This window comes from Schistocerca cancellata, chromosome 8, assembly GCF_023864275.1.
Source record: "Schistocerca cancellata isolate TAMUIC-IGC-003103 chromosome 8, iqSchCanc2.1, whole genome shotgun sequence".
Lineage (NCBI taxonomy): Eukaryota > Metazoa > Arthropoda > Insecta > Orthoptera > Acrididae > Schistocerca > Schistocerca cancellata.
The window spans coordinates 360089785-360116278 of NC_064633.1; the positions used below are offsets into that span (position 1 = coordinate 360089785).

General features: G+C 35.4%; 1 protein-coding gene across 1 annotated transcript in view; it reads left to right on the forward strand.

The window, feature by feature from the left end:
* The window catches only part of LOC126095748 (cytochrome P450 4C1-like), a 99164-nt gene that overhangs the window by 27809 nt on the left and 44861 nt on the right, over positions 1–26494 (forward strand). The window contains exons 4-5 of the mRNA XM_049910523.1: positions 18601–18786; positions 24584–24653. Of these exons, the coding sequence (XP_049766480.1) occupies positions 18601–18786; positions 24584–24653 (256 nt within the window). The remainder of the gene's footprint in view (positions 1–18600; positions 18787–24583; positions 24654–26494) is intronic.

The following is a 26494-nucleotide window of genomic DNA, read 5'->3' on the forward strand; positions in this document are numbered from 1 at the left end:
GAATCATTTGGAATATTAGGTATAATCTATGCCATGTTATCAATTGGATTAATAGGGCTTACTGTATGAGCACACCATACATTTACAGTAGGAATGGATGTTGACACACGAGCATACTTCACATCAGCAACAATAATTATTGCTGTACCTACAGGAATTAAGGTATTCAGATGATTAGCTATATTATATGGAACAAAATTCAAGTTTAATCCACCATTATTATGAGCTCTAGGGTTTATTTTCCTGTTTACAATTGATGGGTTAACAGTGTTAGTACTAGCAAACTCATCACTTGACATTGTATTACATGACACATATTATGTAGTAGCCCACTTCCGTTATGTCCTATCTATAGGAGCAGTATTCGCTATTATAGGAGGTGTTATTCAATGACACACATTATTCACAGGATTGATTATAAGCAATGCAAGATTAAAAATTCAGTTCACAATTATACTCATTGGAGTAAACTTAACATGCTTCCCTCAACACTTCCTAGTATTAGCAGGAAGACCATAATAATATGCAGACTACCCGGACATATACACATCATGAAACGTAGTATCAAGAATTGGATCTACAATTTCTATTGTAGGAATTATTATATTCATTGTAATTATATGAGAAAGAATGATTACAAACTGAGCAATTATATTTAGAGCTAAAATAAGATGATCAACAGAATGACTACAAAATAACCCACTTGCAGAACATAGTTACTCAGAATCACCATTAATCTCTAGATTCTAATATGGCAGATTAGTGCAATAGATTTACACTCCACAAATAAAGGTTTGACCTTTTATTAGAAAAAGCATCAATGGCAACATGATCAAATTTGTTCCTTCAAGATGGAGCTTCACCATTAATGGAGCAATTATCATTCTTCCATGATCATACTATGGTCATATTATTATTAATAACAGTAATTGTAAGTTATGCCCTAAGTTATATACTATTTATTGCCTATACAAACCGAAAAATACTTCATGGACATTTAATTGAAACCATCTCAACAGCATTATCAGCAATTACCCTAATTTTTATTGCTCTCCCATCACTATGACTATTTTATTTACTTGATGATTCAGTATATGCAATAATCACAATCAAAACAATTGGACGACAATGGTACTGAAGATATGAATATTCAGACATTATAGATGTAGAATTTGACACCTACATAACACCAGAACAAGATTTAGAAAACGACGACTTTCGCCTTCTAGATGTAGATAACCGAACAATTCTTCCAATAATTACAGAACAAGAGCATCATTTTCCTCACTCATGAGCAGTACCTGCTTTAGGGGTTGAAACTGATGCCACACCAGGTCGACTAAATCAAGGAACATTTACAATAAACCATCCTGGACTATTTTTCAGCCAATACTCAGAAATTTGTGGAGCAAAGCAAAGATTTATACCAATTGAAATTGAAAGAACTCAGTAAATTTATTTATCAAGTGATTATCTAAAATAATCTAAGGAATTAGTTAAAATGTTTAACATTAGAGTGTCAATCTAAAATAACTAAACAATTAGTACACCTTGAAACATCAGATGACTGAAAGTAAGTAATGGTCTCTTTAACCAAACAATAGTAAATTAACGACTACTTCTGATGGGGAAATTTAAATCTAAATTCCTCAGATATCTCCTCTCAGACGATTCCCCCCATTCATTATATTTTCAGCTACTTTAATTCTATTCAATCAAATAAACCTTTTCTCATTTAGACCTAATGTCATTAAAAGAGCAGAAAAAGAACAATTGAGATAAAAAAATCTAAATTGAAGTTGATAACAAACTTATTCTCAACATTTGATCCATCAATGAATATCTTCAACTTGCCATTAAATTGAACATTCTTAGGACTATTATTAATCCCATCAATTTTCTGGCTTACACCATCACAGATAAATGTTATCTGAAATAAATTAAACTTAAATTTACACAGCTAATTTAAAACATTACTAGGACCAAAATCATTTAATGGAACAAAATTCATATTTATCTCAATCTTTATTACAATATTACTTAATAATTTTATATAACTATTCCCTTATATTTTTACTAGAACAAGCCATTTAGCATTACCATTGGCAATCGCTCTGCCTATGTGATTAAGACGTATAATATTTGGATGAACCAATCATACTAACTATATATTTACACACCTTGTACCACAACGAATGCCACCTGCATAAATATCACTTATAGTATTAATTGAAACAATTAGAAATGTCATTCGACCAGGTACACTAGCAGTATGATTAGCAGCAAACATAATTGAAGGACACTTATTATTAACCTTATTAGGAAACACAGGATCATCTATAGCAATAAATTTAATTTCACTACTAATTAATGGACAAATACTTCTATTAATTCTATAATCAGCAGTAGCTATAATTCAAGCTTATGTTTTCTCAATTTTGAGAACTTTGTATTCTAGAGAAGTATACTATAGCTATGTTAACAACTCACTCAAATCACCCATTCCACTTAGTAGAATATAGACCGTGACCACTAACAGGAGCAACTGTAGCAATAGTCCTAGTATCAGGATTAGCAAGATGATTCCACGTATTTAACATTAATTTATTCATGATTGGATTCGGAATTACCTTATTAACTACAATTCACTGATGATATGTACGGGAAGGAACCTATCAAGGATTACATACGGGATTTGTATCAATTGGATTTTGATGAGGAATAATCCTATTTATTGCATCAGAAGTGTTGATCTTTCAGTCATTCTTCTGAGCCTTCTATAGAAGAAGACTAGCAGCATTAAATGAACTAGGAATATTATCACTGCCAATAGGAATTCAACCTTTTAATCCTATACAAATTCCATTACTTAATACAGCTATTCTTTTAGCCTCAGGAGTAACTGTAACACAAGCACATCACAGCTAAATAGAATCTAACCACACTCAGGCATTAAAAGGCCTATTCTTCACAGTACTATTAGGATTATATTTCACAATACTTCAAGCATATGAATATTGAGAGGCACCTTTCACTATTGCAGACCCAGTATATGGATCAACATTCTTCATTGCAACAGGGTTCCATAGACTCCATGTAATTATTGGAGTAATCTTCTGAACATCACATCTACTTCGACACTCAATAAACCAATTCTCACCAAGACACCATTTTGGATTTGAAGCAGCAGCATGATATTGACACTTCATAGATGTAGTATGATTATTCTTATATATTTCTATTTATTGATGAAGTAGGTAATTGGTATCTAATATAAATAGTACATTTGACTTCCAATCAGAAAGCTTGATATAAATCAAGAAAAACATTCTTAATCCTATCTACAAGAATTTCTCTTAGATTTCTTATTCCAATGATTGTTATAATCCTTGCAACAACGTTATCGAAAAATTAATCAATGACCAACAAAAAAGATCACCATTCGAGTGTGGGTTTGATCCAAAAAGATCAGCATGAATACCGATCTCCCTTCGAGTATTCTTAATTGCGGTATTTTTCTAATCTTTTATGTAGAAATCGCACTAATTCTACCAATTGTAATTATTTTCGAAACATCAGACATTATAATCTGAACAATATCAAAAAAATTTTTAACGTAGTCCTACTAGGCTGATGATATCATGAATGAAATCAAGGAGCCTTACAATGAGCAAAATAAAGGGTTGTAATTAACTATAACATTTGGGTTGCATTCAAAAAGTATTGATATAATCAATCAACCTTAAATAGAATAAGAAGCGAAATATTACAGTCAGTTTTGCCCTGAAAGATTGGTAAATATTATACCCTTTTCTTATTAATTGAAGCCAAAAAGAAGTGCATTACTGTTAATAATATAATTGAACTTTGATGTTCCAATTAAGGAAATGTAAACCTAATATGAAAGCTGTTAACTTTTTATATTAGTGGTTAAACTTCGTTAACATTTATAAAAATTTATATAGTTTAAATGAAATATTACATTTTTATTTTTATAAATACCTAAAAGTAAAAAATACTTACTTAACATCTTCAGTGACATGGCCTAATTATAAGCTATTGAAGTATAAAAAAAGCAACATCACTAAAATAAACATTCAAAACATAAAAGTTAAAAGATAACTCTTAAAGTCAGAGTCATATCAAACTTGGATATAACCATTTAAACAAATAAATAATCTGTATGAACCATGTCCACCAAATAACTCACCTCAACCATAATCAAATGATTTTGATGAATAATAACCCAACTTTAAAGGAATATATCTAACAAACTTAGTTGAAAGTAAAGGTATAAATCATATAGAACCAGCAAATCTAACAAAAGAAAGCATACTTAAAGAAAATAAATTATGAGAAAAATCAAACTTAGAAATAAGATAACCCAAATAAGCAACCAAAACAACAAATGTAATCGCAAAAAACTTTAAATAATAAGGGAAAGCAATCACATGAGGAATAGGGCAAATCAGCCAAGAAAAATACGACTACCACCAAAAACATCAACAAATAATAAACCAATCATCCCAAATGAAATATAATTATCCTTATCAATAAAAGAAAATCTAGAATAAAAATTATTATCCCTAGCTATTGAATAATAAAATACACAAAAAGAATAGGAAGCAGTTAAAACAGTAGAAAAAATAACAAAATAAAATTAAACAATAAAATCAGCTTAAACAAACCATTTCAAGAATCAAGTCCTTTGAATAAATCCAGCCAAAAAAGGTATGCCACACAGAGACAAACTAGAAACATTAAAACAAACAGAAGTTAAAGGCATAAAATTAAATACTGAGACCATAAAACGAATATCCTGAGAATCCTTTAAATTATGCATTATTGAACCTGCACACATAAATAATAATGCCTTAAATTAAGACTGAGCCAATAAAAGAAAGAATGCAAGCTTTGGATAACCTATAGCCAAAATTGTTATTATGAAACCAAGTTGACTTAAAGTAGAATGAGCAATAATTTCCTTTAAATCAAATTCATAATTAGCACTCAATCCAGCCATAAATATAGTTATGCAACCAATTAAAAGTAAAAATCAACCACAATTACAAGTATCTAATATTGGTCTAAAACGATTCAATAAATAAACTCCAACAGTAACAAGAATAGAAGAATGAACTAAAGCAGAAACAGGAGTAGGAGCAACTGTAGCAGCAGGAAGTCAAGAAGAAAAGGAATTTGAGCTCTTTTAGTTACAGCTGCTAAAACAATTAATATAGTAATAAGCTTTATTTCAAAAGAATTAGAAATAAAATCATAATAATAAATATAATTCCAACCAGCAAAATTTAATAGTCAAGCAATAGAAATTAAAATAGCTACATCACCAATACGATTAGAAAGAGCAGTTAATATACCAGCACTGTAAGACTTCACATTTTGATAATAAATAACTAAACAATAAGAAACCAAACCTAAATCATCCCATCCTTACAAACTTCTAATCAAATTAGGACTAATAGTTAGAAACACTATAGAAAGAACAAATATTAAAACAATAGTGATAAAACGCTTTACATTTTTTCTCCTGACATATAATTCTCTCTATAGTAAATCACCAAAGAAGAAATATACATAACAAAAGACATAAAAGTAAGAGATATTCAATCCAAAATTAGAGTTATAACAACTATAGGGCCATTCAAATTAAAAAGATCTCATTCAACAAAAACTCTATAATCAATTATTAAATAATAAATTCCTAAAATAAAAATTACTCTCGAAAAGAACAAAGAAAAAAACTCAAAGAGCATATAGAAAATAATTTCATGATCTAAGAGGAAAAACTTCATATCATTGATTCCAAAAAACAATATTTTAAATTAAAGTACTTAAGCAGTTTATACAAAGAAATACTCACGCTTCAAACAAAGAATATTTAAAGGCAATCAATGCAAAAGTAAAAGATGATATTCTCCAAAATAATCAAGAGAATAAGTATAAACCTCAGAATAATAGTTTCCATGCTGAGAATAAGAATATATCTATAAAGTATAAACAGCTCGAAAAAAAACAAAAAGATTAAAGCAAAAAATCTAAACGAAGATCAAGATATAGTTCTATTTAATAATCTAACTTCACCTACGAAATTCAATGATGGAGGATCAGCCATATTTGATGACCTTAAAAGGAATCACCATAAAGCCATTCTAGGCGTTAAATTAATTATACCCTTGCTAATTAATAATCCTCGTCTACCTAAATGTTCATAAATAATATTAGACTAACAAAACAATCCAGAAGAGCACAAACCATGACCAACCACAAAATAAAGTGAACCTATACAACCCCATCAATTTATAGTCATCAATCCACCAATAACCATTCTTATATGAGCGACAGAAGAATATGCAATTAAAGACCTCAAATCAACCTGACAAAAACAAATAAATCTAACAATAATTCCACCAGATAAACCTAAAAACAATCAAATAAAACACCAGCAAGAGTTATTCTACCTGAAATAGGAGCCTTTACATGAGTCTTAGGAAGTCATAAATGAACTAAAAATATTGGCATATTAACTAAAAAAGGCCAAAATTATAAATACATAAAATATAAAATAATAAGAACCACAATCAACCAATAAGGTGAAATATAAAGTGTTAGAAAAATCATATCAGCGCACACTCCACTGCAGAGTGAAAACCTCATTCTGGAAACATCCCCCAGGCTGTGGCTAACCCATGTCTCCGCTATATCCTTTCTTTCAGGAGTGCTAGTTCTGCAAGGTTCGCAGGAGAGCTGTAAAATTTGGAAGGTAGGAGATGATATATTGGCAGAAGTAAAGCTGTGAGTACCGGGCGTGAGTCGTGCTTCGGTAGCTCAGATGGTAGAGCACTTGCCTGCGAAAGGCAAAGGTCCCGAGTTTGAGTCTCGGTCGGGCATCACAGTTTTAATCTGGCAGGAAGTTTCATATCAGCATACACTCCGCTGCAAAGTGAAAATCTCATTCTGGAAACATTAATTATCCTAGATATAACAATATTTATAGATTTCTTCAAAAATACCGAAAACCATAAATATTGACAATTCAATCTATTACCAAGAAATAACAATATAGATAGAAAAATTATATAATAGACCAACATTTAATATTAAAATAGTAATAATAATTTATTTATTTTTAGCACTATGTCAGTAGTTTAAATTACTAATATTCACCAGGGGCCTATTCGTAAAATAAGATAATTTATTAATGAATAAACTCTTATGATTAATACATCCTTTAATTAAAATTATTAACAACTCTTTAGTTGATTTACCTGCGCCAACAAATGTTTCTTTCTGATGAAATTTTGGATCCCTGCTAGGATTGTGTTTGGTAATTCAAATCATAACTGGACTATTTTTAGCTATACATTATACATCAACTATTGAAATAGCAACTAGTAGTATAGTACACATCTGTTGGGATGTAAATAACGGTTGAATTATTCGAACTTTACATGCAAATGGAGCATCTATATTTTTTATTTGAATTTATTTGCATGTAGGACAAGGAATTTGCTATGGATCTTATATATATATATATATATATATATATATATATATATATATATATATATATATATATATATATTATAGGATAAATTTTACCTTGAGGCCAAATATCATTCTGAGATGCAACAGTAATTATTAATTTACTATTGATTCTTTACATTTTTTATTTTGTATCATCATTTATTATTGTAGCTATAGCAGCAATTCACTTATTGTTTCTTCATCAAACAGGGTCTAATAACACATTAGGACTGAACAGAGATATCGAAAAAATTCCATTTCACCCATATTTTACTTTCAAGGATTCTATCACATTTGAATTAATAACATCATTATTAATTATATTATGTTTAATTAACCCATACCTTCTAGGAGACCCAGATAATTTTGTACCTGCCAATCCATTAGGAACACCAGTTCACATTCAACCATAATAATACTTCCTAGTTGCATATGCAATTCTATGATCAGTTCCTAATAAGGAATCTTTTTACCATTCTTTTACAAAACAACACTCTAAGGTATCCAATTTCATCCTATCAATCAAATTCTATTCTGAATTAGAGTAGTTGTTGTATGTTTATTAACATGAATTGGTAAATGTCCTGTTGAAGAACCTTATATAATTACAGGACAAATCTTAACAATTATGTACTTCACATACTTCTTAATTAATGTCCATGTTGTAAATGCATGAGACAAGCTAATTAAGGAATAAATAAGTTAATTGGCTTAGGAAAAGCATACGTTTTGATAACAAAAACTAGAAGTTTAACTTTTCTATTAACTTTGCTTAAAAATTTCACTAAATAAATGAATTAAATAAAATCTTTAAACCAACAACGAAAATAAAAAAAATTAAAGATAAAGGTAGAGAACTTTTTCATCCAAGTATATCAACATATCATAATGAAACAGTGGTAAAGTACCTCGAACCCAAATAAAACCAAAAGATATAATAATTAATACAAAATATAAACAAATAAAAAGCACCAGCTAAAAAAATTAAAGCTAACAACATTCTTATAAAAACAATTCTAGTATACTCAGCTTAAAAAAATTAAAGTAAAACCACCTGCACCATATTCAATATTGAAACCTGAAACTAACTCAGACTCACCTTCAGCATAATCAAAAGGTGTACAATTAGTCTTAGCTAAACAAGATGCAAAACAAGCTAAAGCTAAGGGAAAAGAAGTAATAATAAATCAGCAATAAATCTGACAATCTATAAAATCAAACATAATAAAACTACCAATTAAAATAATTAATGACAATAAAATCAAAGCTAAACTAACTTTATATGAAATTGTTTGAGTGACAGAATGGAGGGAACCTAATAAAGAATAATTTCAATTAGAAGATCAACCAGCAATTATAACAGTATAAACACCTAATCTAGTACAGCATAAAAAAACAAAAACCTGTAAGAGAAAGAACACATATAAGTTATGTAAGGGAAAATTATTCAAACAGCTAAAGAAATCATTAAATTAAACAGGAGAAAAGTAACAATGTAATTAATTAGATATAATAGGAATAGGCTGCTCCTCACAAATCAACTTAATAGCATCACTAAAAGGGTGTGGGATCCCTACAAATCCTATCTTATTTGGGTCCTTACAAATCTGAATATAACCTAAAAGCTTTTGCTCCATTAAAGTTAAAAAAGCATCACTAATGAAAACACAAATAACTAATAAAAGAAAATTTAAGATAAACAAAAAAAATCATAAATACATAAATGAATTCTAACTTAAACACATTAATCTGTCAAAATAGTAAATTAATTAATATTAATCAATATAATAAAAAATAATTTAACCATATCATCCTTTCATAGTAATATGGGTTAATAGTCTTAGGACAGAAACCGACCTGGCTCACGCTGGTCTGAACTCAGATCGTGTAAGATCTGCACCCAAAATTTTTCTTAATCCAACATTCAGGTCGCAATCTGCTTTGTCGATATGAGATCTCAAAACTAATTACACTGTCATCCCTAAGGTAACTTAATAATAAAATAATAAATTATGGATCAAAACAACAAACATAAATTAATGATATAATTATGAAGAGTTTATCTATTCTTCATGTCACTCCAACAAAACATAATTATTAAATATAGAAAGAGATACAAAAACCTTCATAAAAGTAAAATGTTAAGCTCTATAGGGTCTTCTTGTCCTAAAGAAAAATTTAAGCCTTTTGACTCAAAAGTTATATTAAAAAATTTATTAAGAGAGAGTTGATTTCTCATCAAGCCATTCATTCCAGCCAATAATTAAGAGACTAATGATTATTCTATCTTTGCATGGTCAAAATACTGTGTCTCTTCAAAACTCCGCTCAGTGAGCAGGCCAGACCTCAAAATATTTTCAAGAGGACATGTTTTTGATAAACAGGTGGACATAAATTTTGCCTAGTTCCTTATAACAAATTTACAAGGTAAAAATTTTGTACAAATAAATATACTGATACTATCATTATTACAAAGTTTAAGAAATTAAATCAATAATCTTAATAAAAAAAACTAAAATAATTATAAAATCAATATATAAAATAATGAACTAAAATATAATCTTAAAGATTGCTGGTTTAAAGCTTGCTATTACATTTTAGAAAACAAATTATAGGTTAATAACTTCAAAGCTTATCTCTTAAAGAACAAATTAGATGATATTTATACTTAAAAAATTAAGTAAAAACAACTAACTTTAAAAAATGAATCTTTTTCTTAAGAAACTAGATATCCTAGAAAACGATTAACATCTCATTCTATAAATAATTTAATAATTATTATGATCCATTAACTATAAATTATTTAGAAATCAACCCAAATTGAGGTAAGTAAAATAAATACTAATATTTTGATAAACCGTGATACAAAAGGTACAATAAATAAAATCTATTTTCAAGAATTTAAAATAATATTTCATAAAACATTTACATGACCAATACACTATAATTTTAAAAATCAATTCTATAAAATATACTAAGAAAAAAACCAACAAAATTATTTATATTAAATAATTAAATAAACAATAAATCAATATAATAAAATAAATAATCAAGACATCCTGATTGCACAGAAAAATTTTCAGTGTAAGTGTAACACTTTACTAATAAGTTATATCTTGAACCTCTTCTTAGATACACATTCCAGTACATCTACTATGTTACAACTTATCTCATGTAAATTGAAGCTACCTTAAAATACTCAAAATAGAATACTTAATAATGAGAGCGACAGGTGATGTGTACACATCTCAGAGCCAATATCAGTTAAATTAAATAAATCAAATTATTATCAAATACACCTTTATCAACAGTATTTTACCATCAAATCCGTTATAAACAAAAATCTATTGTAATGCACCTCCTCTTAACTATAAGCTGCACCTTGACCTGAAATATTTTGTAATTACAAATCTTGAGAATTATAACTCTAAAAAGATTCGCTGATAATGGAGACATACAAACAAATAAATTAAGTAGAGTAAATCATGTATTATCAATCACGGGGTAGGTTCCTGTGAATGGAATGAGATACTGTCAAATGCTTTGGGTTTAAAGACCTTAACTAATAATACTGTGGTAAATATAATTAACATTTAAAGTAATAGGGTATCTAATCCTAGTTTATTATTTAAATTAAACAGATAAAAAGAGCTAAAAATAAATTTTAACATTTCACCTTACAAATTTATATTTTAACCCTAATAATATAAACAACTGTTTTAACCAATAATATTCACTTGTATGTATCGTATAACTGGGGCTGCTGGCACGAATCATTCTGATACTAAATCAATTGCTAAATCCAAAATCACTTGATATTTAAATCAAATTACTGCAAAAAGAACATTTAGTTTAGCATAATTTACATATAACACAAAGAAAAAGTGAATAAACAAGCCAGAATAAAACTTTTAGGAAAAAAAAGTAAGAAATTTAAAAATTAGTCAAAATAGGAAAAAAGAAAAAACACAAATATTTAAAGAAAAAGAAAGAAAAAATTACAGATAATAGCAAAAAAAGAAACAGACCCCCTTTCATGACCACAACAACTTCTCTATTATATATAAATAAAAATAGATATGGAACATGTATACCAATAAATGTATTGTATTCTTCCTTACTTCATCTTTCTTTTCACTAACAATAAAGAAATATTAAATAATATAATAAATATATTCGATACAAATATGTAAATTAATAATAATTAAGAAAAATTCGTGTCGATTCCACAAACCCCTAAGGGGTTGAAATAGGGGATGAAAGGTTTTTTGAAAATACTTCGCTATTAAGGGAATTTTGAAGCTACAGTTACAAAAATTACTATTTGAATTCTCTATCAGAAATTAAAGTACATGCTTCAGAATTTTTCGAAATTCAATGACTAAGGACAACAATAGCAGATGAATTCTTTTTTGGAAAATAAAGCGTTACTGAAACTCCTAGTGAAGCATTATCAAAGCTACATCTGTGAAAACTGATATTAGACTTCTCGGTCAGAAATACAAAAATATGTTTCAGTTTTTTTGGAAATTCAATCCCTAAAGGACTAAGAAAGGGGATGGAAATTTATATAAAACATTTCATCATGAAAGAATCTTTTAAGCTAAATCTACGAAAAATTGTATATGGCTTCTTTGTTAGGTGAAAAGTACATATTTCAGTGTTTTTGGAAGTTCACCCCCTGAGGGACTGAAATAGAGGATGGAAATTTTTATGGAAATATTTAGCTACATTAAAACATTTTTAAACCTAAATCTATGAAAATTTGTATTTGACATCTAAATAAATATGTGTTAGGGGATGGAAGATTTTATGGAAATATCACAAGAACGTAAAGGCATGATTAACAAAAACCAGTCTGTCCAAAGTAAACACAAAAAAGAATGCTTATACGGTCTTAATTAGCTTGCAAAGCTTAGAAAATGCTGCATTTTGTGAACAACATAAAAATTTTATTAAAGAAAAACAAAAGAGCCAACAGGAGTGAAGCAGTGGTAGCAGTAGAGACATTAACCAACTGGTAACCACTTTTGTTTAGGTCAGTTGCAAACAACGATCGAATCGGCAGCAAAACAAATCTACCAGAAGGAAAAAATCTGTATGGACTGATGTTGGTAATCTGAAAGAAGTTTTCAAATAAAGGTTCTGATGTATTTGAAACTAAAAGCTTACATTCAATGTGTGACACATGGCTTCTAGCTGTGAGGCATCAAAACCGTTCAAAAACTAGTAGTTACTCATCCGGGAATGTAGATGTGTAAGTGAATGATTACTGGAAGAAGACGAAAACAAACTAGTGGACTGTGGAAGTAGGAAGATGTGGGAATATCATGTAACTAGAAGAAAGGATACTGAATATACTAAGGGCACTGTATACTGAATTCTTTTGCACAAGAAGAATCAGACGACCACATATCTGAAGATGTAGAAATGAGACAAGAAAACATAATAGAGAAATTGTATATTTACGTCTGAAAGCCATAAAACATGGACAAATTTGGAGGAGGCTGTATCGAGAAGTGGATGTCAAATGACTAATGATCATGGTGATTCTGATGATGATACATACATCATATTATTTAAAAACAGAAGGGGTATTAAGAATGTGATGGCACCTAGGTCACCACGGTTAGTGGAATAATTCAAAGTACCACATCACTTGTAATGGCCATCAGTGTTTCCCTGAATGCGGGATGGACAAGACAAATGTTATTACAATATTTAAACTGTGACAGGTAGAGGACAGGCGATGCAGAAGAAACTCAAAGATCCTGCAGACACTGAGATTTTCAACTACTGCTTCAGATTTCCAGTGTGTACCATCATGTCAAAAATGTGCTGTGATAAGCCTCAAATGGGCACTGTCTGATCAAAATGATTCAGACACCCTATGTAATGCGGAATTGACCACCAGATGTCACGAGAAGCGGAGCTCCCAGAACCAAAAAAAGAGACAGGGAGTATTTTACTGTCAGTAGAGAAGTAGCAACAGGAGGATGGGTTGGTAAGGTGAATTCGTTGAATTCGAACTTAAACTTGTCTTTGGATGTTACGTGAATAAATAATCTATCAGGCATCTTTTATCGCTTTTAAAGTTGCCCAATTAGACTGTTAGTGATGTGATTGTGAAATGGAAAAGCGAGGGAACGAGCATAGCTAAACCAAGACCAAGCAAACCTCATGTACTGATGGACAGGTACCGTCAAGCATTGCAGAGACTAGCTGTAAGAAATCACATGAAATCGGCCGAAGGACTCACTTTTGGGTTCCAGAGTGCCACGGGCAGTCAAGCTAGCACTATGACTGCCCGCAGGGACTTAAAAAGAATGGAGTGTAATGGTCGAGCAGTTTCTCATAAGGCACACAGTTCTGTAGTGAATACTAAGTGACGATGGAGGTGTAAAGAGCTACGCCACTGGACAGTAGATGACTGGATACGAGACACTGGGAGTGACGAATCACACTGTACCCTGTGGCAAGCCGAGGGAAATGACTGTGTTTGGCGAATGCTTCGAAAGCGTTACCTTACACATGTGTATTGCCAACAGTGAAGTACCGAGGACGTAGTGTAACGGTTTGAGGTGGTTTTGACGGTTAGAATGGGATCCCCGTACTGTGCTTAAGAAAACTCTAACTATGGTAAGGATATGAATTTTACTGTATTGCGTACTGGATACGATGATTGTATGAGCCTGAAAATACACCTGGTCATAAAGTAGCATCTACGGGACAATGGTTTGTGGATAATAACATTCCTGAAATGGACCAGCGTATCAAGATACCTGATCTGGAAGTAAGGGGACACCTTTGGGGTGAGTTAGAACGTCGACATTCCTCGGTTTCGGCTCTTGGGTAAGACACCTCATTGAATGTATCTCCATATTAATATACAGTAATACACTCAAGAGCCAGAGAAACTGACACACCTGCTTAACATTGTGTAGGGTCCCTGCGAGCAAGCAGAAGTGCCGCAACACGACGTAGCATCAACTCGTCTAATGTCTGAAGCAGTGCTGGAAGGAACTGACACAATGAATCCTGCAGGGCTGTCCATAAATCCGTAAGAGTATGAGAGGGTTGAGATCTCTTCTGATCAGCACGTTGCAAGGCATCCCAGATACGCTCAATAACACTCATGTCTGGGGAGTTTGGTGCCCAGTGGAAGTGTTTAAACTCAGAAGAGTGTTCCTGTAGCCTCTCTGTAGCAATTCTGGAGGACCCGGCAGGAGTGGCCGAGCGGTTCTAAGCGCTATAGTCTGGAATCGCGTGACCCCTACGGTCGCAGGTTTGAATCCTGCCTCGGGCATGGATGTGTGTGATGTCCTCAGGTTAGTTAGGTTTAAGTAGTTCTAAGTTCTAGGGGACTGATGACCTCAGAAGTTAAGTCCCATGGTGCTCAGAGCCATTTGAATTTGAATTCTGAAGGTGTGGCGTGTCACATTGTCCTGCTGGAATTGCCCAAGTCCATCGGAACGCACAGTGGACACGAATGGATGTAGGTGATCATGCTTACATTCGTGTCGTCTGTCAGAGTCGTATTTAGACGTATCATGGGTCCTACAACACCATAACTGTACACGCCCAACAACATTATAGAGCCTCCCCTGCTTGAACAGTCTCTTACTGATATCCAGAGTCCATGGATTCATGATGTTGTCTCCATACCCATACATGTTCATCCGCTCGATACAATTTGAAACGAGATTCCTCCGACAAGGGCAACATGTTTCCAGACGTCAGCAGTTCAATGTCGGTGTTTATGATCCCAGGCGAGGCGTAAAACTTTGTGTCGTATAGTCATCAAGGGTACTCGAGTGGATCTTCGGCTCCGAAATCCCATATTGATGATGTTTCGTTGAATGGTTCGCACGCTGACACTTGCTGATGGCCCAGCATTGAAATGTGCAGCAATTTGAGGAAGGGTTGGACTTCTGTCACGTTGAACGATTCTCTTCAGTCCGTTGGTCCCGTTCTTGCAGATATTTTTCCGGCCGGAGCGATGCCGGAGATTTGATGTTTTACCGGTACACTCGTGAAATGGTCGTTCGGGAAAATCCGCACTTCCTCGCTGTGTCCCATCGCTGTACTATAACACCACGTCCAAACTCACTTAAATCTTGATAACCTGCCATTGTAGCAGCAGTACCCGATCTAACAACTGCACCAGACACTTGTCTTATACAGGCGTTGCCGACCGCAGCGCCTTATTCTGCCTATTTAAATATTTCTGTTTTTCAATACGCATTCCTATACCAGTTTCTTCGGCACTTAAATGTAGATGTCTGGATACCTCTGATCAGATACTGTACCAATGCTGCCTGTACGACACTTCTTCTTTAGTGTATATATCTCACGATAGCTATCCACTGGTCCCTCTCTACTTTGTTCCATGCCTCTTTCTGAATCTGTCGATAGATTCCTCAGTTTTTAATGTCATCTAGCTTCCCACCTCTTCTTCTTCCATTTCTTAGCTTTCCGCAATCATTTCTTCGCCTAATCTTTTGCACGCAATTTCCTCATAACACACTTTTTGTACCACACAACGTTTTTTACTCGTTCTGTCGTTTTCACTAGTTTTCTTTCATCTCCTAGTCTTAGAAGTACTTCTTCGTTCATCATTTCGTCACTCCATTTCACTTTTAGCTTACTCCTTCATAAACACATTTCAAAACTATTCGAATATTTATTCTCTTTTTTATGATTATCCGTGATTCGCTGTCACACACTCCAGGCACAACGCTTGGTGAATCTCTTTCTTAGTTCTATCTCAATTATCACCGAAAAGAAAAGCTGCAACCAGTCACGCTATTTGAATGATTTTTTTTTCGCTGTAACTTGTTTCGGTCGCAGATGTCAGTAAGGTTTTGTACAAAATTCACATTTCGTACTATAATGTAGAATGAAATGTAACATACTGTTTGAGATATTGCGGTTTAGAAAAGCTTTTACTTTGTATGCAACGATACATTTTGCTTTACTTAAGGAAAAGATTGTGTTTTATACATCACATCACAGACGACTCCTTCATTGATATGTAACACGTTGGACCATCGACTAAAGACAAAATGGCGGGCACTTGTACTTACATCGGACGTTACGTCAGCTGATTATAAATGCTATTGTTAACCTGTTCTTTTCACTTTGGCAGTTTGAGAATCACATTAATTCGTATTTGCTTCTTTTTCTTCTCATCTTTACCCTTTCCTGGTATTCTTTCATTCTCACACTTTATACCCTTTTTTGCTCTTCTCTCCATAATGTCTCTGTACTGAGCACATCCCCTCTCCTAAGCTTCACATGGTCCATACACTCCCAGACCTGTACTGCAGCATCTCCAAAATGTTAGGGTATCGCTGGTTGCAGCACTCTAACATTTCACGTGGGAGTTGAAGGTGGGCATGTACATATCACGCACTTGTCGCCAAAGCTCTGTTTGCTTATCTTTTGTCTTCTGAAGTTGTGGACATCTTGCAGAAGACCTCGCACCATCGTGGCTAATATGACGATTCGGTTTTGTGGGTCAACTGCAGGTCTACTTTCCAGTAATGAGTACATAATTTTTAAGGGAGCCAGTAATTTAGTCCACGTTGCAGTGTTTGACGTAACACTCAAGCAAATCGCTGTTGCAATCACAATTATATCCTACTACACACGTCCAAATTAATGGTCGTGAACTATTTTACGGTGTCATAGGCACTATTGCGTAGTGCCATATACTCAGACATCGGTATATTACTGCTTCTTTCGACCGTACTGTCTGAACAAAAGCCATGAACTCAATGGAATGCAATAAAATTTGAATAACACTGTATTAAGACAAACATGCCGATTAGTGAACGCACTTCTCAGGCCACAAATTCCCTGTCAGTGAGTCTCACTAATGAATGCTGACTGAAGATTGCTGTCGGCGCCTGACGACACTGAACTGTTGACAAGCTGCAGCGGATTTTCTGTCACTTGGTTCTGGCCAAACAGGCCATAAAACGCAGCGCTGCCGTATTAGGCGTTGCTACGATCAGTCAGTCAGAGGTAGGAAAACAGTCCTCACGTGAATACCTACTCAGCTCCTGATCACAAATCAATAGGCTACCCAGTAGAAGGATTTAAGCCGTACTGTATTTTACTGTTTGCACGAGGCCAATTAGCCATAAATTATACACAATGATGATATTCATATAAGAAAACTTGTACCATGTAGAACTGTTATTATGTCTTTAGTTTTTCCTTCCAACATATCATACTGCAGTCATGCAACTTGTATATTTTAATATTGTGCTCCGTCGTTGTACACTGTGTTTTTGTTAACATCCTTGACATCCTACTGGAACAGGGAGTATTTTACCCGGCTAATATCTGATCTTGCATGATCATTACAGTGTTACTAAATGTTGACCCGTACATCATAGACTTCTTTGCGTCCTTTCCTCGCTTCCCTTACTGATACGAGCACTGAATTAAGTTAGTAGTTGAAACATTAGCCACTGTCCCACCTCCAAAGCAGGTGTTGTGGTGTGATACTCTTTCTGAATTCAATTCCTTCGAGCCAAGAACGGAAACCTCACGCACATCTCTCCCCAGAACAGATCCAGAACCCTATAGCGCTGGAGATAAGCGCTATTCCTTATCCGATAGAAATGTTCCTCCTGTATCTTGGAACTGTTGACGTGCTTGCGAAACATAACTGTTCCAGGAGAAGACAAAATCTGTCATCGTTAAAGCGACGCACCGATACATCCGAGCCATGACATAAAATTTCAAATGAGGTGGTCCGATGTCCCTGCGACGCCCTACATTCGTCGATCTCATTACTAATTAGTAATTCTTATTGCAATTGAAAGTGTTTGGACACAGATGCTGTTTTGGATTTCCGATTCGTTCTTCCCATTAGAAGTCCAGTTTCATACAATAGTAAGACTGCTTCGGAACGCGCTAATTTTGTAGCTCAGGAATGTAATGATAATTTTATGTTGCTTAAGGACATCAAATGTACGCCGAATAGTTTCCGGATCATTCAAAAGTTTGCGAATTTATTGTTGTGTTTGTATCCTGTTTAAGGTCAGAAGTGGTTCTCACACCGAAAGATGATTACGCCAGCTTTTCACTTCAAGATCCTAGATAATTTCGTGGACATATTTGGAGAGAATTCACAAATACTGGTCGAGAAGTTGAAGAGCAAATCGGACGAGCATGCCTTTGACATCTATCCATACATCACGCGTTGTGCCCTGGATATCATTTGTGGTGAGTATTATTTTCGAAAAGGGTATTATTTTGGTAACCAACTAATAAATATCTGTACAAAGTGAACTTTCTTTATTCTGAACGTCTGATTGCTTAATATGCCACACAACAAACTAGTGAAACGGACCTATGTATCTCTAAACAAATAACGTATTGAAAGTTACAACTCTGGGGCTTTTTTGGCCACTTCATGTCTTTTGTCAATTTTAATGGAACAATCTAGTAAATTTGGTTTACAGTTCCCTTTATAAATTATCTTTGCTTCCCAAGAGTTGCAGCTACTGCTCCCCTCGCATACTATTGCTTCCTTAAATTTAGGAATATATTGACTAGTTTGATCATGGAGCAGGTACGCGGTAAATGCTAGGAATAATTCTGATCAGGGTTCAAGCGCGTTTTATTAGCTTAGTCTTCTACCTAAGATAACAAAGATACAATTTCTTGAAAAACATATATACACGTAGTCATAGAGGAATATTTACGTCATTCGAGACAAACTATATCTGTAAGATAAATAAATAATAAAAGGCTTTTAGTAACTCGTTTAATTTCGTATTCTGACTTCTGAAAATTAACGAGACACATCTGGTTCACTGGCGTTTACGTAACGAGCCTAATGGAGTTTTGGAATCCATACATGTTATAAAAATGTATGTGTGTATGTACGTTGCGCGTCTCCCTAGACCGATGAACTCACTGTCTGGTCTCTTCCCCCCAAACAACCGAACCGAACCGTCTCCGTCTAAACCACTGGACTGATTTCAGTCAAACTTGTACACATGTCGTTAACTGTCTAGAAAGAAACGCTGTTGTGGTAAGAAGCACCCATCTATCAAAGGTGTGAGTGGGGGTGAAACAGAGGTGGGGCCCACGACGCGCAGATACCCATACTTTAGTCATTCAGTATTTGACAATACGAGCACTTAGTGACTTACAACAAACTTCAAACCTTTACAAATTTTTTTCTCGCTGACAACCTCTACTACATGATGAAAGGAAAAAAGTATATCGCTTGCTTCTTTTCCACTGTTCGTGCAGTAAAAGCACCGCATGAGGCATGACGTTATAATTTATTGTTTCTTTTCTACTAACTGTATTCGCGACACATTTTGCTGCCAATATGCGCATATTGCACTGAATGTAACTACAAAATAATATCATTGTAAGGTACGTAGTTCAGGAGATATGACGTCATAAACAATTAGATGCGTGAAAAACTGCCGCATCGTAAATGACCTTTAAATTTGTTACTTCGCTACTACTACCTTCATTGGCAACACATTTTGCAGACACTGTCTACACATGCCGCTAAATGTACCTACAAAATTATATCACTGTATGAGACATAGATCAGGAGATATGACGTCATCAACATTAAGCACAAGGCCAGACGCTGTGTGATAATGGCGTGGACGCACAGCTATAAATAAATACCTGGGCAACGCCGGGTTTTTATGCCAGTAGTAATAATAATCAACAGATAATGCAGAACGATAATACAGAGAAAGAAACATTATTAAAATGTGCATGTAGAAGTTATAACTCCACTTTGAACACAAGTGATAGAATCTGATTACGAAAACACAAGAGGTGAAAATTATACAGCTTGAAACATTTATACACAAAAGAGTTGTGGTCCAACGCTACCGAAACTCTCTCTGCTTGGCACTCTCGACATTATCATATAACTTAAAAAATACGAAATGATTATAAAAGGTTCCCAGTTGAGTCAATAATTTCAAAGATTGAGTACAGTATTCGGCCGTTATAAGGAAAACGTCATCACTCACAATAAACGAAATTGATAAACACACACATGAAATACTAATCATAGCATACAGGAGTACGTGAATGTTCAGCGCCAGTTTCCCGGTGAGAGACAATTTTAGCATAAAGCTTTCACCAAGTAATCTTTTTTTCGTGATCGTCCTGCACTAAAGGTTTCGTACTGTTCGATGTCGTTTGCCCAAAATTGATCCAATTAGGTTAACTTCCTTCTTAAGGCGCTTCCAATGTTCACAGGCAGCCCTGGACTGCAGAAAACGCCCGTTAGTAAAAGGCTCTAAGTATAACTTTCCCACTACACCACAACACGGACTCATATAGAAGAATAGCGCCTCTAGCCCGTCACAGGTATAAATATCCAAACTAACTCATACACGAGTGACTCTTGAGGATGACCAACACTGGTAAGTCGGTGAAACGCTTACTGCCCCCTGTGGGCGCGGAAGGTAAACACCTTCCTGCTAATTTGGCAAAGTCAGAGTAAGAAATTATCCATTACATACCACGCACTGCCCTTCAGTCTATCGAAGTGTTAATGATCCTGTCTCTTTCTATCTCTTTTCATATTATTTCTCGTTTATCCTTTTCTTTTTGTCTGTCTTCTGCCAACTGCGTGGTTACGAGATTCTATACGGCAAACTGAACTAACTATAGTTGATATAAGTCAGCACAAAATGAATAGAAGAAGGAACAAAGATTTCGAAGCACTGGAAAATACGTTGATATATTGATGTCAAGACGACGTTTCTTCCTTTGCAATTACGTAAACGCCGTGTTTGCAACTAATCTGTTCTTCACAGTCAGGTGCTCATTGCGTGAACATTGTAGGTAACGTGGGGAAATTATTTTGTGTTGTATTTAAATTTTCTTTTGTACTGAAGATGTTGAGATGTTGAGGTAGTGTCTCTTTCACAATTGAGGTTCAAATAATTTCACAATGACTGATTCACAAGATCTCATTCCGAATCAGTAAATTCTTACAAATACCTGGCTGTAACAGTTGTGTGGATATGAAGTGGAATCATCACACAGACTAAATCATAGGTAAAGCAAATGACAGATTTCGGCTCATTTGTAGAACTCTGTGAAAATTAAGTCCACTAGTTCTCAAGCGCATGACATTCATAGGACTACCAGGGAATAATGAATGCCAACTGGGTCAAAACTTTCATTATAGAAATATATCTACTTCTGCATCGGCACTCTCCAAACCACTGCAAAGTCCATGGGAAAGGATTCTTTCCCGTGTACGACAACTTAGGGCCATTTCTCATTTCATTTGAGTACGATTATGGGAAAAGTGACCCTACGACTTATCTTAGAAAATAGATTAAGGAAAGACAAACCTACATTTCTAGCATTTGTAGACTTAGAGAAAGCGTTTGACAATGTTGACTGGAATACTCTCTTTCAAATTCTAAAGGTGGCAGGGGTAAAATACAGGGAGCGAAAGGCTATTTACAATTTGTACAGAAACCCGGTGGCAGTTATAAGAGTCGAGGGGCATGAAAGGGAAGCAGCGGTTGGGAAGGGAGTGAGACAGAGTTGTAGCCTGTCCCCGATGTTATTCAATCTGTATATTGAGCAAGCAGTAAAGGAAACAAAAGAAAAATTGGGAGTAGGTATTAAAATCCATGGAGAAGAAATAAAAACTTTGATGTTTGCCGATGACATTGTAATTCTGTCAGAGACAGCAAAGGAGTTGGAAGAGCAGTTGAACGGAATGGACAGTGTCTTGAAATGAGGATATAAGATGAACATCAACAAAAGCAAAACGAGGATAATGGAATGTAGTCGAATTAAGTCGGGTGATGCTGAGGGAATTAGATTAGGAAATGAGACACTTAAAGTAGTAAAGGAGTTTTGCTATTTGGGGAGCAAAATAACTGATGATGGTCGAAGTAGAGAGGATATAAAATGTAGACTGGCAATGGCAAGGAAAAGCGTTTCTGAAGAAGAGAAATTTGTTAACATCGAGTATAGATTTAAGGGTCAGGAAGTCGTTTCTGAAAGTATTTGTATGGAATGTAGCCATGTATGGCAGTGAAACATGGACGATAAATAGTTTGGACAAGAATAGAATAGAAGCTTTCGAAATGTGGTGCTACAGAAGAATGCTGAAGATTAGATGGGTAGATCACATAACTAATGAGGAGGTATTGAATAGACTTGGGGAGAAGAGGAGTTTGTGGCACAACTTGACAAGAAGAAGGGACCGATTGGTAGGACAAGTTCTGAGGCATCAAGGGATCACAAATTTAGCATTGGAGGGCAGCGTGGAGGGTAAAAATCGTAGAGGGAGACGAAGAGATGAATACACTAAGCAGATTCAGAAGGATGTAGGTTGCAGTAAGTACTGGGAGATGAAGAAGCTTGCACAGGATAGAGTAGCATGGAGAGCTGCATCAAACCAGTCTCAGGACTGAAGACAACAACAACAAACATGGGAAAAGTGACTGTTTAAATGACTACTTGCGCCCCGTAATTGGTGTAACCTTGACTTCGTGGTCCCTACGGGAGTGATGTTAGGTGTTTGTGGTGTACTCCTAGATTCCCCACTGTTTTATGAAACTTTATAAGTAGGTCTTTGCGGGACTGTTGAGTCTGTCTTCATGCGTCGGCCACTTCAGGTTTCCGGCATTCCCGTGAGGCTTCCGCATGGGTGAAACAAGCCTGCTACCCCCTCTTTGCATACATTCTGTATTCCCTGTTAGCCCTATTTGGTTTCGATATCACGCGCTTGATGACTATTGTGGCTGAATTTTCACAGTGTACTACAAATGAGCCGAAATCTGTCATCTGTTCTACCTGTGATTTAATCTGTTGATGATTCCGCGCCATCTCCCGACAAATTGTTACAATCAGGTATTTGTAAGAATTTACTGATTCAGACTGTGACCTTCTAAATCAGTCATTCTAAAATTATTTGACCCTCAATTATAAAGAAAATACTTTTTCATCATCTTGCATAGAAAAAGAAAATTTAAATACATCTCCTACAAGACAAAACGATTCTCCCAGTTACCTGCAATGCTGACCCAATGAGCACCTGACTGTGAAGAACAGATTAGCCGCCAAACACAGCGTTTAAGTAATTGCAAACGAAGAACTTCGTCTTGACATCGGTACAACAACATACTTTCCGGTGCTTCGAAATCATTGTACTTCCTCCTATCCATTCTGTTACTCCAGTTTGCCTTTTTCGAACAAAATCTGGTACCTTACAGTCAGCAGTTTTATTCAGACAGTCTCTAGTGCGCCATAGCAGGCCCGAAGTAGCAGGTGCTAGCTAAGCTTACTTTCAAATGAGATAAATATAGGAAAATGTTCTTTATCTTGTATTAATGCTTTTAAAAAATCTGAAATCGTTATTCATGTTACGAAAAAGCAGTTAAATGTCGCATGGCACTGTTGGCTGGGATTCCCCACGACAATGGTTCAGCCGGCTGCCAGAAAGGGTGTTCTATAACCGTGATATTGACCCCTTTCTTTGCGGATATGTGAGAGGTGGGTCTTACGTTAATTTGTAGAGTGTTTCTGAGTGTTGTAGATGTGTATATAGAGTAGTTTTAGGATGGATCAACAATGTCACATCCCTCACTTCATAGGACATTGCAGAGAGCTCTGAAAGTTAATCCAGGTCATTGGCACAACGACTAGTGATCGGGAACTTAGCGCTGCCACCTTTCCTTCCCTACATGATCAATTACTAGCAGCTAGGATTCCAACCGGTTTACATTGTTTTCGTTTACTTCCAAAGATGTAAAATTTCGGCTCCTGATGAAATTGTGCCCAACACGTAGTTCTCATGTACATTTACCGCATCATACTTATGTAAACAGTTAAATTTAGCATATTATGAAAAGTACCTAGAACTACAGCAAATCAAGAAACCAAACAGTCCTCCACTCGTCATGCATTATGATATTACTGCAAATTTCCAATTATCTTATTTAATAACAGACTTTAATTTCGATATACTGAAATGATCTCAATACATTTCTCTTCGCAGAGACGGCCATGGGAACGTCTGTCAATGCCCAGAATGAAACCGGATCAGAATATGTGTCAGCAGTGTACAAGTAAGTTATCTCTAATTAATCATTCGCCTACTTTTCCCCTTAGCATTTGAATTAACCTAAGTCATCAGCCCTGAACAGTGGGGAAGGCAAGTTGTTGGAGAATGCAGCTGAGCTCTTAGAAATTGTGTATAGTCACACACACACACACACACACAGTCTCTCTCTCTCTCTCTGTGTCTCTCTCTCTCTCTCTCTCTCTCCCTGACAACTGCCCACCGCGAGGGTGAATGAGACCTGCTGGCACTGCGGCTATGTGACACACTGCGCCTTTGACAAAGAGCAGATTGTTATGGACCAGAATAAGGCAACGAAAAAACTGGAAGGCTTTCCGCGTGGTACTGGCGTGAGCGTGTGGTTGAAGGACTTGAATGAAGATGAAATAACGAATAGGCAACAAGATGTTGGACGGTCACTCCTCATCACAGAACATGGGGGCCGGAGGTGTGCCCCCCCCCCCCCCCTGTAAAGCAGGATAGGTGGCTATGGATGACACAAATGAAACAGGATAGGTGGCTATGGATGGCATATATGACGACAGAGCTGGTGCAGGTTCAGCTGTTTCGAAGCACACCTCTGAGGGCACTGTGTTGAAAATAGGGCTCTGCTGTAGACGGCCCATACGTGTACCCATGTTGACCCGACGACGTCATCAATAACGTGTCGATGGTATCTCCGGACATGCCGTCATCCAGACGGATGGCAATGCGAAACATGCACCTCGCCAGGGACGCACACCGGTGGTGTCAGTATTATGCTGTGGGGGCATTCATATAGGCTTGCTCGGGACCTGTGGTAGTAATCGTTGGCACCACGCCATCTGTGATTTGCATGAATTGAGTCACTTCCTGCTAGGTGCCTCCCCTGACGGCAATGACTGCGACACAAGGCGAGATTCACGCTGCGGTGGTTTGAGGAGCGTGATATGATCTGACGTTGAAGTCTTACACCAAGTTCGCCTGATCTGAACACTGCCGTCCGCCCACAGAGCATCGGCCCGTAATTTGTAGGAATTTCGTGAGCTGCTTGTAGACACCGGGTGCCACATATCTTCAGGAATGGAGGACCTGTCGAATGCATGCCACGTGGAGTCGCTACTCTATTGCGTTCTAAATGTGAGCCATCATCCTGTTAAGCAGGTAGTGATAATATTTTTGCTCATCAGCATATAAATATTGGGACACGTATATCCTTGCGAGGTGGAATCGTAGTATTCATATATCAAATACTCTATTTTCAGTTCTTTTAAACAAAATTCTCCTGATGCAACTTTCCACCTACGATCTTGTTCGTACTTTGAAGATTAAAACACGCACATGAAGCTTAATTAGCAAACTGAAATGGTAGGTAACAAGCAGGTGGCAGGAGTAGTAGCAGTAGTAGTAGCAGTAGCAGTAGTACCCAGAAATAAGTGAGAAATGGAAATTTGTACCATGGCCAGGATTCGAACCCACATCTCTTGCTCACGAGGAAGATCCACTAACCATTACACCATCAGGGCACAGTGGCCTTGGACAACTGCAAGGACTTCCCTAGCACGCCTCCCTCCTCAGTCCAAATTCCCATTCAAGGCTCAACCCACCTGGTATACTCCCTAAACTCGAACATTTCCGGCCTCGGTATAAATTTTCATTTGTCGCTTGAGTCTGCATATATACATCATAAATGTCTGAGACCTGAAAAAATGTGTGGAACCACTTAGTTTCATTTTATATCCAGAAAGAAGAAGAAAATTTTACAAAATTTATTCGTCTCAACGGCATTCGAACAGTGTTGACAATAATGAACAACTGTTTTCTGAGGAAGATAAAATTTCAGTTAACACAGAATTAGTTTTGTCTTCT